The sequence below is a fragment of the Colobus angolensis genome, unplaced genomic scaffold, assembly GCF_000951035.1.
Source record: "Colobus angolensis palliatus isolate OR3802 unplaced genomic scaffold, Cang.pa_1.0 Scaffold205, whole genome shotgun sequence".
Lineage (NCBI taxonomy): Eukaryota > Metazoa > Chordata > Mammalia > Primates > Cercopithecidae > Colobus > Colobus angolensis.
Genome location: NW_012115211.1, coordinates 1,131,643 through 1,149,193, shown reverse-complemented (window position 1 = coordinate 1,149,193; position 17,551 = coordinate 1,131,643). Strand labels below are relative to the sequence as shown.

Here is a 17,551-nt window from a genome sequence, read left to right as displayed (position 1 = left end):
GCTCATAAGGGCAGTACCGCCAGATTTCTTTGTGAAGAAGAAGAAGAAGAAGAAGAAGAAGAAGAAGAAGAAGAAGAGAAGAAGAAGAAGAACTCAGCTGAGTCTAGGTCCTGCCTGCAGGGGTCTGCGGTCTGCTGCTCATAAGGGCAGTACCGCCAGATTTCTTTGTGATCCTGGGGCATATCCCCAAGTGGAGCCTTCCAGGCCTGGGCTGGAATCTTGGGCTGGCAAGGGCTGCCCTATTAAGAACCCCATCCTCAAACATTTGTAGGGTATGATACAGTTTACCAAATGTTCCTACATCCCACATCCACATCCCGTTTGGCCCACACAACAGTCCTGGAGGTGTGCAGGGCAAGCTTTATTGTCCCCCTTTTATAGACAGGGACAAAACATGAGACTTGCTGTGCACCTATTGCATACTAAAGATGCCAAGGGGCTTTCCACACGTGACAACTCACCTATACCGTGTGAGAAACCAAGGCTCACTCGGTTTCTGGGGCTGGTGGGCCTGAGAACGAGCCTGCAGCCCTGCTCTCCCATCTCGCAGCCCATCCCTCTGCCCTGTCTCATCTCAGTCTGGCATGGACAACTCAGAAGGCAGTGGGCAGGCATGCCGAGACTCAGTGGGCTGAGGAAGGAGAGGCTTCCAGCTACCAAGGTGGAAGAGCAGCTGAGGGCTCAATATATTAATAGAAATCAAAAAAGTGAGAATCAACCACACCCTCTGTGGATGTGTCTGAGGAAGAGCACATGGCCCTTGGGAGCCTGAAACCTGTTTGAAAGCAATCACCTTACAGACTCAGGGCCTGATGTCCTCCCCACACCCTGCCAAGCCGCAGATGGCCCCATCCCTACCTACCACTATACACGTGCTAGGCCTTCCAGACCCTTCTGCTGACTCCTCTCAGCGCCCAAGGCAGCCACCCAGTGCTTTTCCTGCCCTGTTCAAGTCCCACCCCTGTACTTCACTAACGCTTGCTTAGTGGATATATCTATTCTAGGAATCTTTATGAGAAGATACTGTAGGGTGACCCACAGTACTGATTTGTCCAGGAGTGAGCTGAAGGGTTTCCTGAGATGCAGTAAGGGAGGAGACCACCCCTCATATCGTCTTATGCCCAATTTCTGCCTCCAAAGAAAGAAGTAAAAACTAAAAGGCAGAAATGAAATCCACAGGCAGACAGTCCGGCGACGCACCCTGAGCCTGGTAGTTAAAGATCGACCCCTGACCTAATGGGTTCTGTTATCTATAGATTACAGACATTGTACAGAAATGCACTGTGAAAATCCCTATCTTGTTTTGTTCCGATCTAATTACCGGTGCATGCAGCCCCCAGTCACGTACCCGCTGCTTGCTCAATCACGATCCTCTCACACCCACCCCGTTAGAGTTGTGAGCCCTTAAAAGGGACAGGAATTGCTCACTAGGGGAGCTCGGCTCTTGAGACAGAAGTCTTGCCAATGCCCCTGTCCGAATAAACTCCTTCCTTCTTTAACTCGGTATCTGAGGAGTTTTGTCTGCCACTCATCCTGCTACAGCAGGACTAAGACTGTCCCAGGAAAATTGGCATGTCTGATGACCCTCATGTACTGCATGCCTGGTCCTAGGCTGGGCACTAAGACACATTTATCTACTGGACATGGTCACTGCCCTCAAGAAACTTCCAGTCAGAGAGTGGCTGCCACTCAATGAGAAACCACTGTCAAAGTCACCTGTTCAGTCCCTCACACACATGATCCATCACCACCCTGTGAGGGGAATATTATCATCTCTGTGGTATGCATATGAAAACTAGGGCTCAGAAAGGTGGCGTGATGTGCCCAGAGTCAGAGCTACAAGTGACATGCTAAGATTTGAACTTGGTCCAATGAAACAGAAAAAGGAAAGGGCAGTTTCCAGCATGAACATCATGGAGACAGAAAAAGATAGACATGTTTTATTTAATTCATTTTTGTAGCTCCAGTGTCTAGCATGTTCTAGGTATTCAGGAAATGTGTGAAGGGAGAGAGGGAGATCTAAGCCTTATTTAATTATCTCCAGGCTAGGAGATTTCATCCACCAATTCAAAAGCTATACATTTCCCTTTTCAAAGTCAGTTTCAGACCAGGCATGGTGGCTCACGCCTATAAACTCAACACTATGGGAGGCTGAGGCAGAAGGATCTCTTGAGCCCAGGGGTTTGAGACCAGCCTGGGCAACACAGTGAGACCCTGTCTCCACAAAAAATCTTCGAGGCTGCAGTGAGCTATGATCATGCCACTGCACTCCAGTCTGGGTGACATAGCAAGATCCTATCTCAAAGGAAAAAAAGAAAAGGAAAAAAAAAGTTTCGACTGTTTTCCTTCAGCACCAGGACCAGGAAGGAAGTAAGAAGAGGGAAAGGGTGCTTCTTCTTTAAGTCAGCAGCTTGGGGCTCACTTCCTCCAGGGAATCTTCCCTGACTCACTCCCCAACCGACTCTGGCCTCACACTGTGTCAGGCCCCAGTCAGGAGCTGGGAGTCCAAGAGACAAGAAATACACATTTGCCCTTGAGCAGAGAGGGAACTGACTTGTTAGCAGTCAACTACAATACAAAGTGCCATCCGGGAAGCCTGCACAGTGCTAAGGGAGCCTGAAAGAGGCCATTCACTCTACTTGGGCAGGGAGCAGAGTCAAGGGAGGGCTTCATGTCTATAGCAGGTACCCTGTGCAGTTGTTCAATGAACTTCATTGAAATGTCTTTCTTTTTTCTTTTTTTTTTTTTTTTTTTGAGACATAGTCTGGCTCTGTCGCCCAAGCTGGAGTGCAGTGGCCGGATCTCAGCTCACTGCAAGCTCCGCCTCCCGGGTTCCCGCCATTCTCCTGCCTCAGCCTCCCGAGTAGGTGGGACTACAGGCGCCGCCACCTCGCCCGGCTAGTTTTTTGTATTTTTTTTAGTAGAGACCGGGTTTCACGGTGTTAGCCAGGATGGTCTCGATCTCCTGACCTCGTGATCCGCCCATCTCGGCCTCCCAAAGTGCTGGGATTACAGACTTGAGCCACTGCGCCTGGCCTCTTTTTTCTTTTTCTTTTTTTTTTTTTTGAGACTGAGATTTGTTCGTTGCCCAGGCTGGAGTGCAATGGTGCTCAAGTGATCCGCCTGCCTCAGCCTCCCCAAGTACTGGTATTACAGGTGTGAGCCACAGCACCCAGCCTGAAATGTCTTTAAGGAAGATTTCACCAGAGGAGGAAGGGCATTCCAGCTATAGAGATAGGCTTGAGCAAAGGCACAGAGGTGTGAAAAGTGCAAAGACTGTTAAGCAAGATCCAAAAAAGTCAATGCAGCCAGGTTGTTAGCAGTGTGGTGGGGACAGCTGGGAAAGGAGTGTGGAAGGGACATTAGGGACAGATTCTGAAGGGCCTCCTAGAGAATGGGGACTTTCCCATAGGGGAGAGGGAGCAGTGGATCAGGCTTTAGGCTGGGAAGGATATGGCCACATGTGAATTTCAGAATAACAGGATGGCTTGGAGGGTTGGGACTGAGCAGAAAGAGAGTAACTAGATGACAATTTTAACGATCCAGGCCAGGAGTGGGACTTGACCTGAGCCAGTGGCGGTAGAATGAGGAGAACAGTACTTTGGGAGACATGTCTCTATCACCATTCAGTTTGGATCCCCTGAACTCGGGCTGCCCACAGGAAGGAATGGGTTTCTCTTTTCCAGGGAGCTCGACACACCCCCAGCCAGCTCTACACTCAAATGGAAGTGGAGGCCAGAGCAACCCAGGTCTTTCTGTACACTGGGTCAGGGCTCAGTGTGCGGCTGGGTCATGGTTCTTTGAAAGTTCTTCCTACTACAAAGTTTACTCTGCAAATGGTGAACATCAGAGGTGGCTGGATTGTTTCAAGTATGCATAGTGAATCGCTGCTACACTGAATTGCTGCTATAGAACAGTCAGCGCAGGGAGAAACGACCACGCATATTAGCCGCTTGATTATGATGTGTAATCATCTTTGTCATTTTTAGAATGTCAAAAAAATCTGTTGCAAAAAAAAAAACTCCTTATTGAGTTTTAAAATGTATCTAGGTTTCTCCCAGTACCCTGGGGCAATAGAGACCCATCATAACATCAACAAGTGAAGAGCCCTGCTAATGTGCTGGGTGCTTTCATTAGCACAGCTGTAACTGAGAAAGGATGAACAGGCTATCTCCAGAGGCTGGAAAACTTGCCTACAGACATGCAATTACTGGTAGAGGGGAGGTGAGAACCCCAGCCAGCTGCCTCTCTCCACCACTCCATGTGGCCTCAGTGTGCCTAAAGATAGCCCTCCAATCTGTAGAGACCAGCACACATGGGCCCTGGCTGCCAGTCCCACAGCTTGGAGCTGTTTCTCCCAAGACACAGTTTCCCAACTGTCTAGTGTCCATGGGTTCCTCTGGGAACAGCCATCAGACCTCTGCAGTGTCTCCTGGGCTGGAGGAAAGCTTTGCTCTCCATACCCTCAGCACAGTAGACCCTGGTTTCCAACGGCAGGTTTGCTGAGCCCAGTGTATCCTGATATACCCACCCCATTTTCTTTCTCCAGGCTGAAAAACTCACTGTGATGCCATGTGGCAGAACTTTCACTTTTCACCCTAGTGTTTTTTTGTTCTTTAGCAGTCCTTACTGACAGCAGGTGAAACCAGTGCCTGACACTATGCAGGCACATAGTAGGTTTCTCAAGTCTGCTGAAGAAAGTCAGTCCTGAATGAAAACCCATGTCACAGAGATACTGCCAGGAAGAGTATAACTTCTGGCTCATACAAACGCACTTTCCAACCTGCTCACGGGCCCCTCTTCTGGTGAGCGGCCTCTGATCCTTAACCTCTGGCTCTGTTTTGTCCCTGCTAAAAACAGATGCCCACTACCCCTCTTCTGGCAGCTGTTGTGATTATCTATTTCCTCTCTCCGAATACATCTGAGCAGCATGAGGGCAGAGACTTGTCTGGGTCCTCTTTATATTTCAGGTGCCCAGCACAGGGCCTGGGGTGTGGCACAGAGAGAAAGCTTTGTTCCTTGGAACCCCCTCGGGAGGACAGTGATGGCCTAACAGAAACGATATAAGCTAACTCTGAAAACTTCTAGCCCGAGGCCCAGGGAGATAGTGTTCCACGTCATAAGGTTCCTTGCCACCCAGAACCTGGGAAGGCCAGGCCCTCAACTTCGGAGAAAGGGCAGCCTCAGGCGGGAGGCAGAGCAGAGCTGCTCCATAAATCCCCTTCCCGCTTGGAGAGAGACACACCACTGGGACAGGCCTGGCCGCTTCGGGACATTCCTTGAGTGGAGGGAGAAATGTTTGTGGAGTAGAATGGGACAAAGTGTAAAATGCTAGCTATTTGTTCCTCTGGCTGCAGAGAGGCCAGTTTCCCTCTGGGGGCAGTTTTCAGGCAAATCATCCCAGGACAAGGCCTGTTTCCTCTAATGAGGCTTCTTCCCTTTGCAGCTCTGCTCCCAAGAGAGTTGGAGGGGACAATGCTCAGAGCCAACCCCAGAGGCCTGCACTGAGGAAGCATACACAGCTCACCATCCTACACGGCTCACCATTCTACACGGTGTGGGCGGCACTACCACTATCCAAGGCAGGGGGATGCTCCCCATGACCTTCTGGGCTCAGGAATTCTGGGCAATGCAGCACCTCCTCCAAGGCCCCTCTAGGGAGACAGGGAGGAAAGGAGCAGGGAGGCATGCTTAGTTATGTAACCAGCTGCCTTGGAGTCAGAGTCCCTGGCATGTCTCAGCCCAGCACTGTGAGGAGAGGCTGTGGGGGCTGGGGGTCTTTCTTCATTTTTGCTGCCTCCTCCAGACCTGGCAGACCCTGTAGTAGGCACTGCTTTCCAAGTGCCTGAGCTCCAAGCAGGCACCTCCTACTCGGGGCTGGGAACCAGGAAGGCTGTTGCTTTCTGAGTGTGTGAAACAGTGGCCTGCTGGCTCCTTTGGCAGAAAGCCAGGCTCGGGGCTGTGCACAGGGGTGAGGGTTAAGAAAGAGGAGCCTGGCCAGGCGCGATGGCTCAAGCCTGTAATCCCAGCACTTTGGGAGGCTGAGACGGGCGGATCACGAGGTCAGGAGATCGAGACCATCCTGGCTAACACGGTGAAACCCTGTCTCTACTAAAAAATACAAAAAACTAGCCGGGCGAGGTGGCGGGCGCCTGTAGTCCCAGCTACTTGGGAGGCTAAGGCAGGAGAATGGTGTAAACCCGGGAGGCGGAGCTTGCAGTGAGCTGAGATCGGGCCACTGCACTCCAGCCTGGGCGACACAGCGAGACTCCGTCTCAAAAAAAAAAAAAAAAAGAAAGAAACAGGAGCCTGGGGCCAGGATGCCGAGGGACTTCCCTCCACAACTGCCCCCAGCTTCCTGCTCCCCAATCTCTCCCCACTTCCTCCTAGAGAATCTGCCATGGGTGAGGGACCAGAGGGGAGGGGCCCCAGCTACCCCAGCACCACACTGCTGTTGCTGACCGTTGGCAATCTCACTTCCCTTCTTGCCTTCCTCGGAGCTTCTCAGCTGGCCGGCACAGCCCCCACCCCCCGCACACAGCTGTGTGCACAGCCCTGGACCGTGGAAAAGAGGGACGAAAGAGGAGGGAGGGGACATGGGAGAGGGAAGGAGCTGAGATCCACTCTCAGTCTTGAATGACAATGGCTTTTTTTTTTTTTGAGACGGAGTGTCACTCTGTCACCCAGGCTGGAGTACAGTAGTAAGATCTCAGCTCACTGCAACCTCCACCTCCCTGGTCCAAGCAATCCTCCCACTTCAGCCTCCCTGGTAGCTGGGATTACAGGCGTGTGCCACCACACCTGGCTAATTTTTGTATTTTTAGTAGAGACGAGATTTCACAATGTTGGCCAAGTTGGTCTCGAACTCCTGACCTCAGGTCATCTGCCCACCTCAGCCTCCCAAAGTGCTGGGATTACAGGCGTCAGCCACCATGCCTGGCCGACAATGGCTTTTTATGAAGCCCTTAACCTCTCTGCCCACAGCAACCCCATTAATATTATTATACCTATTTCCCAAAGGAGAAAACTGAGGCCAGAGAGTTTAAGACCCAAGCTGAAGGTCATGGAGCTAGCAAGTGAGCAATACAAGCAGAGTCTAACTCTGAATTGCAACCTCCAAACCTTTTGGCTCTAGCTCCAAGAGCCCCTCCTCCACACACTGTGAGGGTGCTACTTGGGCAATTTCTACACAAATGGAAATGACACTGCCCAGCCCTGGGGAGGGAGATCTCGGCCTTAAAGAGTCCCTCGCTGAGGACTAGTTTGGGAACCACAGGATAGTCCCGAAGACAGGACCAAGGGCGGGACGTGCTTGGGGAGCCAGGTGGGCAGACTGCTGCTCCCAACCGTCTTCCCTTCTGACCCAGTCTCAGGCTGGAACAGACTCCTACGCTGTCTGCTACTTCCAGAAAGCAGGGCTGCCAGAGGCCAAGCTATCCTGCCAGAATCATGCTGCCGCTCATGCCCTCTCCCAACAAGAGAAGCAAAGGGTCTTAGGGAGCCTCTAGGCCAAAGCCTCTCCTACTTCCTGCTTGACACATAGAGAAACTGAGGCCCAATGAGGAAAAAGCAACTTGCCTATGGCAGCACAGGGACAGTGAAGAAGTGGGATCCCTGTCTCTCAGGTCAGAGCCCCTGCCCTCCATTCACCCCACTTGGGTGCTCTCCTCAGACGGCACCTTTGGGCATCTGCCTGCCTCTCTCCCTGCTTCACACCCTCCCTCTGCATTTCCTGCTTCCCCCCTCCCAGCCCTGCTCTGCAGACCCATCTCTGAGCCTCCCCTGTTACATCTCCTCCCAGCCTCACCACTCCACCCCCATTCCCTCTGCTCTGGGCCAAGGAGCAATGCTTGGGTGGTTTAATTAGCTGATTATGACTGCAGCCTGCTGGATGCAGTGCCCAGAATTCTGTCCCCAGTAATTAGGTGGGTTCTGAGTACTTGCCCAGTGGGGAGCCGATGGGGAGCTCTGTGCTCTGCCAGCCAAGGGAGGCTGTCCAGCTGAATAAAGAGCTCTTTGATCACCGGTAGGTCACCGGAAACCATGGTCCCCTCCTCAGGACGGGTCAAACCACACTGGAGGAATTGCAGCCAGACCCAGATGTCCATCCTAAGGAGGGACTCCCTTTTCTCCCATGCCACTGCCCACACCCGGGAAAGGCTCAGTACATGACTGAGGATGAGGATGAAGAATTGAGCGCACGCTCCGGAGGCCGGGAGAGAATGACTTCATGACCGACCGGGGCACCTATTTAGGAAGTAGGATTGGAACAAGTAGACAGAGAGGCGCAGCAGGAACAAAGGCCCAGAGGTGGGAATGAGCCGCCAAGCCCCTTCCCAAAGAGCTCTGATTGTCAGAAAATACAGTCTTCGAGCAAGGTAAAGCTGGACATCCAGTGACCTCCGCCCTTTAGGTCACAAAGAATAATCTAATTCCTATGGCTCTGGGCTACTTTGAGACATTTTTGAAATCAGCAATGATGTCCTATGGTCCTTACCAACCACACTGCCCACCCCCTAGAATATCTCCTCCCAGTGAGATGCCTTGGCTGAACAAATATTTATGGAGTTCAGCAGCATGCCAGCTCTGCGCAGGTGCTGGGGACAAGCAGATCCAGGCCAGGTGCTCTTGAAAAGTTCTTGACCTCACAAGATGACATCATGAGTGTGCAAATACCCAGGATCTATGCAGGGAGGGAGGGATGAGTGCTGACAGAGAGAGATTACAAGAAGGTCACAAAGCGCTGGGAATCCAGTGAGGGTTTCCCAGAGGAAGAGGTGAATGTACATGATCCAGGCCTTTAAGGATGGGAAAGCTGTTGTATGTGGTCAAGTCAGCAATCAGGTACTGAAAGCCAACAATAATACAGGCTTGTAATGAGGCCTTGGGAGCCTCAAAAAAATGAATCAAACAGGGTCCTTCCCTGGGGGAGCTCACAGCTGGGTGAGGGAGGCAGGCCCGGTGAGAGGTCACATAAGTGATAACAGCCAGATAACACTGACCTTGCACAGGGACTTTCTTTGCTTTATTTTACTTAATTTTAACTCAGTCCTCATGACAACATACTATCCTATTATTTTACAGATAAGGGAGCCACAGCAGAGAAAGGGTTAAGTAACCAGGGAAGCCACCCAGCTGGTAAGTGTCAGAGCTGGGACTGGAAACCAGGAAATCTGGTTCTTCCAAGAGCCTAACCCCTATGCTAATCTGCTAATACTCCATGCTAATCAGATCACCAAGAGGGCTGCAGGTGTCCAGAGGAGGCCCCAGAGCAGCAGAGAAGGCTTCCTGGAGGAAGTGCTCCTGCCCTGAGTGTTTTGTGTGTGTGTGTGTGTGTGTTTTGTTTTGTTTTGAGACAGAGTCTCGCTCTGTCGCTCAGACTGGAGTGCAGTGGCGAGATCTCCACTCACTGCAAGCTCCGCCTCCCGGGTTCACGCCATTCTTCTGCCTCAGCCTCCTGAGTAGCTGGGACTACAGATGCCTGCTACCACGCCTGGCTAAGTTTTTGTAATTTTAGTAGAGACGGGGTTTCACCGTGTTAGCCAGGATGGTCTCGATCTCCTGACCTTGCAATCCACCAGCCTCAGCCTCCCAAAGTGCTGGGATTACAGGCATGAGCCACTGCGCCCGGCCTGACCTGAGTCTTAAAAGAGAGGGAAGGGCGTTCACGAGGAGCAAACACTTGGGCAAAGGGGTACTAAATATGCTTTGTTTATTTTTATTTTTATTTTTTTTGCCATATTTTATTTTATTTATTTATTTTTGAGACAGTCTTGTCCTGTCACCCAGGCTGGAGTGCAGTGGTGCTATTTTGGCTCACTGCAACCTCCACCTCCTGGGTTCAAGCAGTTCCTCTGCCTCAGCCTCCTGAGTAGCTGAGACTACAGGTACGTGTTACCATGCCTGGCTAACTTTTGTATTTTCAAGAGATGGGGTTTCACCATGTTGGCCAGGCTGGTCTCGAACTCCTGACCTCAAGTGATCCAACCGCCTTAGCCTCCCAAAGTGCTGGGATTACAGGCATGAGCCACATACCTGCTACAGATGCTGTATGTCCCTGGAGGTGATCACGACTGCTGTTCAAGGACCTGATTCCATGGGAGACAGCACCACCCTTTCAAGCAGTGGCCAATTCCTTCCTGGCCCTCAGCACCCAACACCCATCCCCCACCCAGGACACACTCCCTAGTGGTCTCAGTACCACTGGCCTGTAGCAGAGGCCTGAGCTGCTCAATCTTCCACTTTGGCCGCCCAGAAGAAAGGTCACTCCTGGACCTGCTAGCAGAAGGGCCTCTCACATGATTTGACTTCATAGGGACACTAGGACCCAGAGAGGGTGCATGTCATGCCCAAGGTCACACAGCAATAAGTACGCAGTAGAGCATACCTCTGGGACCCTTCTGAGGCAGTGAGCCCCAGCAGTCTACTCCCCACCCCTCCCCTGGCCCTGTGCCAAAACTTGTCCATGCCCATTGCACAAGGCAGGGGCAAGGGTGAAGAGGGAACAAACCTGGCAGAGGTTTGCTCACCCTCTGTCCAACCCTCTGTTCTCCAACCCCCTCCTAGGACTCAACCCACCCCTGGGATGGACCCATCCTGCACACGGGAGGGCAGAAGACAAGGTGCCCAGGAACCATCTGAGATGATACCTGTTCTAGTTCCAGGGCTCATGTGGGAGACAAAACCCCAACCTCAGGAGCCTCCAGTGTGATGGGGGAAGAAGAGAAGAAAGAGTTCAGTCCAGTTCAACAAGCCTCCCTGCAAGGCTGAGGGAAGGGTAGGGCTGCACAAGGACCAAGTGAGCTAGCTGGTTGTGGGCTACAGGTCCAGGGCCAGCATGAAAGGGACCTCCTGCCTCATCCAGGCCCATACATGGGCTGCTGAACCACTGAATGGTTCAGACATTGCATCCTGCCTCCCGCTGACTCGACATCAGTCACAGTGCTCCCAGTGCTGAAGACCTTTTAGACCAGCAGATCCCTCTCCAGGTGCAGGGAGACAGAAGCTCAACTGTGGCCTCAGCCAGGTGTTGCCCAGCCCCAGGCAGAGGAAAAGCTGTTCAGTTCCTGCGGTGACCTTAGTCACACAGAATTCTGGGGACCTGTCTGGTCCAACTCCCAGGGGCCTCATCTGGCACCAGGTCTCCTGGGAAGGAACAAGCAGTTCTTCTGAAGTGGCACTAAAGATGGGGCCAGTCCCAGGAAGGAGGAGGTGTGTCTCTGGAGAGATGACCCTGCCACGACCCCTTAGGGAAGGTGGGAGGGGACTGGGACAACAGAGTCCTTTGTTGCCCTCTCAAAAGCAGCCACCCTGTCCTGCCAACCCCCTCTGTTCTCCAACCCCCTACTAGGACTCAAGCCACCCCTGGGACAGGACCCATCCTGTCCACATGGGAGGGAAGAACGCAGAGCACCAGGGACCATCTGAGACAATACCTGTTCTAATCCCAGGACTCACATAGGAGACAAGGCCCCAACCTCAGGAGTCCCCAGTGTGATGGGGGAGACATCCTTCCTTCAGAAGCCTCCAGTCTGAGGAGGGAGACATGGCTCCCACCTGCAAAAGCCAATCAGATGAGGGAGCTCCCAGGCCTCCGGCTCAGGTGCCCCATGCTAATAGAGGTGGTATATCCCTGTCCCTCAGGACTTCCCAGTCTGATGCAGGAGTCAGGACCCCACCCCTCTCTTTTGAGAACTTGCCTAATATGGGAAATATTGCTTTCAGTCTTAGGATTCACTAATGGGAAAGGCCTAATTTCAGCACTTAGGAGTCCCTGGGCCAACAGCAGAGGCAAGAAGGGAAAAAAATGTTCAGTCCAGTTCAGCAAACCTCTGCCAGGCGTCTCCTGGGGAAGCAGACCCAGTGTGGGTGAGGAAGTATCAACTGAGAACAGAAATAGCCCTGAACCACAAGCTGCTCACCAAATGGGGAGCTCACTCAGCCTGAAGTATGAATGAATAAGAAAGTACCTTGAAACCACACACCCAAGGCCTACTGGCCAAGGTTGCCCCTTCCTCCACAGCCTCACCCCTCACACTCCCACACCTGCACCCAGTATCTGTACCTTGGCCTGGGCTCTTCCTTCTGTCTAGAACACCTTACTCCCACCTAACTCTCATACTCTAGCACCCAGCTCCGGGGTCACCTCCTCAAAGAAGCCTTCCTCCAAGTCCCCCACCTGAGTCAGATGCCCCACCTTTCTGGAGCCAGCACATTGCATGTCTTCCCCAGGACCAGCTCACACTTCACAATCCCTCAGCCTAAGCCTGAAAGGACAGCACAGGACAGTGGTCTTCTGCCTCTGGACATAAGGCAGAAGGAGGGGGTGGATGAGATAAAACCCCTACGTTCCCATACCCACAGTCTTCACTGCCCGCTTGCTCCCAGCCCTGGGCCTCATGCCCTTCCTCCAAGAGGCTCAAGCCTTGCTCCAAGTATAAGAAAAGCAGGGTCCTCTCCCACTCCTCTCTGCCCACTGTAGCCTAGCTTTGCCCTCACCACTCCACCAAAACCCATGCCACCAGCTACTGTCTTCTGGCTGAATCTGAGGGGTCTTGGTCCAGCTCATCCTCTGTGGGTCTGTCCCTGCTTCTTTGGCTCCAAGAATATGGCCTTCTGTCAGTTTCCTCCCTCTTCTCTCCATGCCCAGGCACTGGCTGTCCCTAATCCTCTCTTCATACTCTATACCTCCTCCCTATGCGACATCATTCATCCACACTTCCAAAGCCCTGCCTCGCATTTTGATCCTTACCCCAGGATCCAGACCCCCTAACGCAGAAGCCCCACTACATCCAGCCTATAACAGACTGCCCTGGCTCCCTCACCAAGCTGCTCCCAGCCCTGCAGGCCTCAGCCAGATGGTAGGCACGAGCACTCTGGCAGCAGCAGAGGACGGCTGGGTGGAGGCCAGGACCTCACCTGGGGTGTGCTGACTCCCAGCCTGCTGTTCTACTGCTGTTCTTCTGACACCCCAAAGTGTCAGAAGCCCTGAGAAGTGGCAAGCCCACAACTCAGGACCACTGGACCCATGCCAACGGGAGGTGTCAGCCTCAGGCAAGGAGGCCCAAACTTGGAAGGAAGAGAGCAGTGGAGAAGTCTGAAGCCCAGAGGCTGGCCGGGAATCAGGTATCAGAGACAATGGGCCAGGCTCAATGCTACCACTCCCAGTGGGCCCATGAGCAGCCCTGGCCAAAGCTACAGGACTTCCCCATGTTCCAGCCAAGATGGGTCACACAGGGCTTAACCACCAAGAGAAATGACAGCCAAAGTTCACAGAGAGCTGGTGATTACATGTCCCCATCATCCTCCTTTCTCTGAAAAAAGAGGAGTTACATCTGCAGGAAAGGAAATTCCATTCCCTACCGTTGCCTCTCAAGAAGTCCCTCCTGTTGTCTAAATCTGATCCTTCATGTTGTCTGTTGAGTTAGTGGAAACAGCAAGGCCCAGAAAGGATGCACAACTTGAGGCTGGGAGCTGCTAGGGAGGCCAACTGTGAGCCAGACAAGGCCCCCTCTCTTGGGCAAAAGCATCGAGCAGCAGAGACGGCTTTGTGGGCCAATAGACCCGGATTCTTATGCTTGCTGGCTGAATGGCAGTGAACAAATACTTAATCTCTCCTAGTCTGTTTCCTCATCTGCAAAATGGGGACAACAATCACTACATTACTAGATTACAGTTGAATTCATTGAGATTACACGTATAATTCTAACACACCAGATACCTGGCAAAGGTCCCATGGACCAGCAAGGTTGATGGACTCCACCTCCTATTCACATTCATGTTTCTCAGCTCTATCCTCTCTGCAGCATAAGTTCAGAGCTCGCAGCCTTAGTTCTCAGGTTTCTTCCCAACCTCCTCACTGGTCTCCCTGCTTCTAGGCCTGCTCTTCCCATCCACCCTCCTTGGCGCTGCCAAAGTCATCTCTCTGAAATGAAAACATCTGCTTTCAGCCCTCAGCTGCCTCACACTCTTCTCTGAATCATCATCCACTTCAGGAGAAAATGCTCTCTCCTTAGCTTGACATTCCCAGGCTGCTGGTGACCGGCCTGTGTTTACCTCTTAAGGCTCAGTGTCAACCCCAGCCCAGACCCCAGGCTGCACGCCTTGCTTCCTGCCTCCAAGCCATTGCAAATTCTGCACCCTCGGCCAGGAATATCATTCCCAATCCCGCCCCCTTGGCCTTCTCATCCTTCCAGATGAAGCTCAGCAGTTCCAACGCCACCTCCTTTCCAGGAGAGCTTCCTGTGCCATGCTCCCTGCCTGGGCCTGGGTTGGGGAGTTCTCCTTAAGCCTCCCACAACACACGTCATCCTGAATTATGACCACCTGCTCTGCTCTAAATCCCTGGAGGACAGAGTAGACTCCTTCCTCTCTGAATCCCCAGGCCCTGGGCACTCAGATGGCACTCATCAACATTTGTTGAATGAATATATGATTGTTCCCAGAGCATCTTACAGTAACCATCATACTCCTGCCCTGTGATTAGTCCTGTCCAGGTATTTTGTTTTTATCTTTTCAGACCAGGTCTCACTATCTCACCCAGGCTGCAGTGCAGTGGCATGATCATGGCTCACTACAGCCTTGACCTCCAAGGCTCAAGTGATCCTCCCACTTCAGCCTCCTAAGTAGTTAGGACTATAGGCATGTGCCACCACACTCAGCTAATTTTTGTATTTTTTGTAGAGATGGTATTTCACCATGTTACCCAGGCTGGTCTCAAACTCCTGAGCTCAAGCAATCTGCCCATCTCAGCCTTCCAAAGTGCTAGGATTACAGGTGTGAGCCAACACGCACAGTCCTGTCCAGGTATTTAACACCTCTTTCCCCCTTGACCCTGGGAATTCCTAGAGGGCAATGACAGTTTCTGATAAATTTTCATTGTCACTTTCATATGGGGGTGCAATTCCAGATGGAGGGATGGATGCAATGATTCCTGATGTTCAGTTTTCGATATCTGCAGATTCCTCCTCTAAGTCATAGATAAAGTAGAATCTCATGGCTTACGGAAAAAGACAAGGTACAGCCCATTACCGATTTTGCCCTTCTTTTCCAAATTACTTAGCAAACTGTCTGGAAAGGGACAGAAAGCCCTCATGGGACTGCAGGAGAGTCTGAGGGGGAGGTCAGGGCCACCATCAGGTGGATTTAGCTGGGCCTTGGCTCCAGGCTTCAGGCAGTGCCTCTTCCCCTGCCCAGTGAAGTCAGTAAGTACAAGGGAAGCCTTAAAATGTAAGTATTGATAGCTCCAGTTTATAGATGGGAAACTAAGGTCCGGAAAATAAAGGCAATTGCCCAATGTCCCAAAGGTCCAGCAGTGAGTTCGAGGCAGGGCAGGGGGAGTCATGGAAAATACCTTGGCCTCAGAGACAGGGTCTCCAACAGGTGCCTGGAAGCCCATGGTGTCCACATCTTCCTGACAATCATGTCAGCAGGACAGCAATGACACTTATCCCCCAAGTCACAGAGAGGTACAGAGAGACCCAAGAGAGGCTGAGTTACCCCAATCACAAGGCAGCCTAGGAAGGACAGGAGGAGTGGAGAATGGCTCCAACTCCCTGCTATACCCTGCAGGAAGAAAAGCCTGACCTCATGGGTCAAGATGGATGTGGCTGGGGAGGGAGTCACATACCTTTCTACTGAGGACAGAGGCCTAGGTCACAGTGCTGGCCAGCCAGCTGCAATGGGGACTAGCCATCAAGATGCATGCAGGCACAGCATGATCTTCTGCTGTCTCCCCCAAAGCCTGGGCCTCCAGCACAGAGCAGGGCACCCCTCTCCGGCCCATGTGGGGCCTGGTAGTGCCCTAGGGCCATCCACAGAGACATGACCAAGTGGACTCCAGCCTCTGCCCTGCCTCTGGCCCCTTTTGACCTTAGGCGAATCACATGACCTATCCAGCTCTCTGGTTCCTCTGCTAGAAAACAGGAAGAGGAAAATTAACCTCCTGGAAGAGCTGTCAGGAGGATGGCTGGAAAGTAGTTTCTAAACATTAAGAGCCTAAGTTGCCTCTGAGCCTCAGTTTCCTCCTCTAGAAAATGGAAATAATCTCTGGAAGCCCTTTCTTACAGTGTTGAGAGAGAGTCTCAGATGGCAGTGCGTGAGAAATGGCTTTGTCAGTGGCCCTGAAAGGTGGTGCCCACTGGGGTGTGTCTCTCTAGTCTGTTAGCTCCTTCAGAGGAGTGGGCCTTGTGCATCTTTGATCACCCACACTATGCCTAGTATACAGCAAGAGCTTAATAATAAATGGAACCGAGGAGAGGGGAGGGGAGGAAAGGGAGGAGGCAGAAGTCAGGCACAAGAATAGGAGAGGAGAAAGACAGAAAACAATGAGAAAGAGGGAGAGCCCAGGAAGAGGCTGCTGTGCCCGCTTGGGTGGGGAGAGCAACGGGGAAAATAGGGTGGCAATGCTGAGCCCTTGACCAGGGCTGGTCCTGTCTGAAGGGCTGCCCCCAGGGGCTGTCCTGCTCCAGCCTCCTCCTCCTTCTGTCCCACTTTCCCCTTTCAGAGGCATAGACCGTTTCTTTCTGAGTATTTCAGGCCAGGTTCTAGAACAGGAGGGGTTCTCCCAGCCCTAGGTTCAAAACAGCCCCTGGCCAGCCACTCCTCAGGAGGTCAGAGGGAAGGGGAACAGAGTAGATGGATGCGATCTATTTGGATGGGATGGGATCTGTTTTCCCCAGGCTGGGGGCAGTGGGCAGCATTCTACCCTGTGTGATGTGTGTTTCCACTTCTGGCCATGTGGGGCCTGGAACGTGTGTGTCAGCGGGCCTCAGGCTAGCAGCTTGTGCCTGCGGGGTGCCAGTCTTTGCAAGCATTAGTCTGATTGTGTCTGTGGGGGTCAGTGTTGGTGTGGCCTTGCGCTCCACTGTGTTGGTGAGACATGCCAGCACAAGTGTGTGTGCCAGTGAGGGTGATGTGTGTACCAGCAAGAGTGTGTTCTACAGCGAGTGCAGGTGACAGTGTGCGTATCAGTGTATGCCCACACGTGTGTGCCAGCATGAGGGTGTGTTAGAATTGGTGTATGTTGGAGTGTGAGCTGTTCATGCCAACAAGGCTGTAAGCAAGAATGTCTTGACCGAGGCGTGTATGACGGCGTGCCACTGCGTGTGATGAGCGTGTGCCAGTGGCTGCCAGTGTGTGCGCCAGCATGCCTGTGCCACGAGTTAGTGTGCCCGTGCGTGTATTGTGTGTCAACCTGCCCCTGCGCATCTGTGCGGCTGTCGGCCAATGCTGGGTGTCGGCGAGCTGTGAATGTGTCCGGGCCAGGACCCGCGGCCCACATGGGGCGGCCCGGCCCTCGCCCTTTGGGTCCCTCTCGCCCACGGCCCTGCCGGGGAGACCACACAGGAGACCTCGGGTGGAGGAGAGCTGGTACTAGATCCCGGGGTGGCCGCGAACACAGAACCAGGACGCAACCGGAGCCCCCGCCCGTGCCCTCGCCGAGGTCTCCCCCACACGCCCCACGCCGGGCGACCGCCCTGCACTCACCGGGTCCCTTTGTCGCCCATGGTCCGCGACGGCCGCAGGGAGGTCCGCGGCGTCAGCGCCCAGG

The 17,551-nt window shown here is 52.9% G+C and overlaps 1 protein-coding gene across 1 annotated transcript in view; it reads right to left on the bottom strand.

Moving 5' to 3' along the window:
- The window catches only part of ARRB1 (arrestin, beta 1), a 93,515-nt gene extending 75,970 nt beyond the window's left edge, over positions 1 to 17,545 (bottom strand). The window contains exon 1 of the mRNA XM_011942021.1: positions 17,488 to 17,545. Coding sequence (XP_011797411.1) covers positions 17,488 to 17,507 — 20 coding nt within the window. The 5' untranslated portion in view covers positions 17,508 to 17,545. The remainder of the gene's footprint in view (positions 1 to 17,487) is intronic.
- Positions 17,546 to 17,551: the final 6 nt, after the last annotated feature.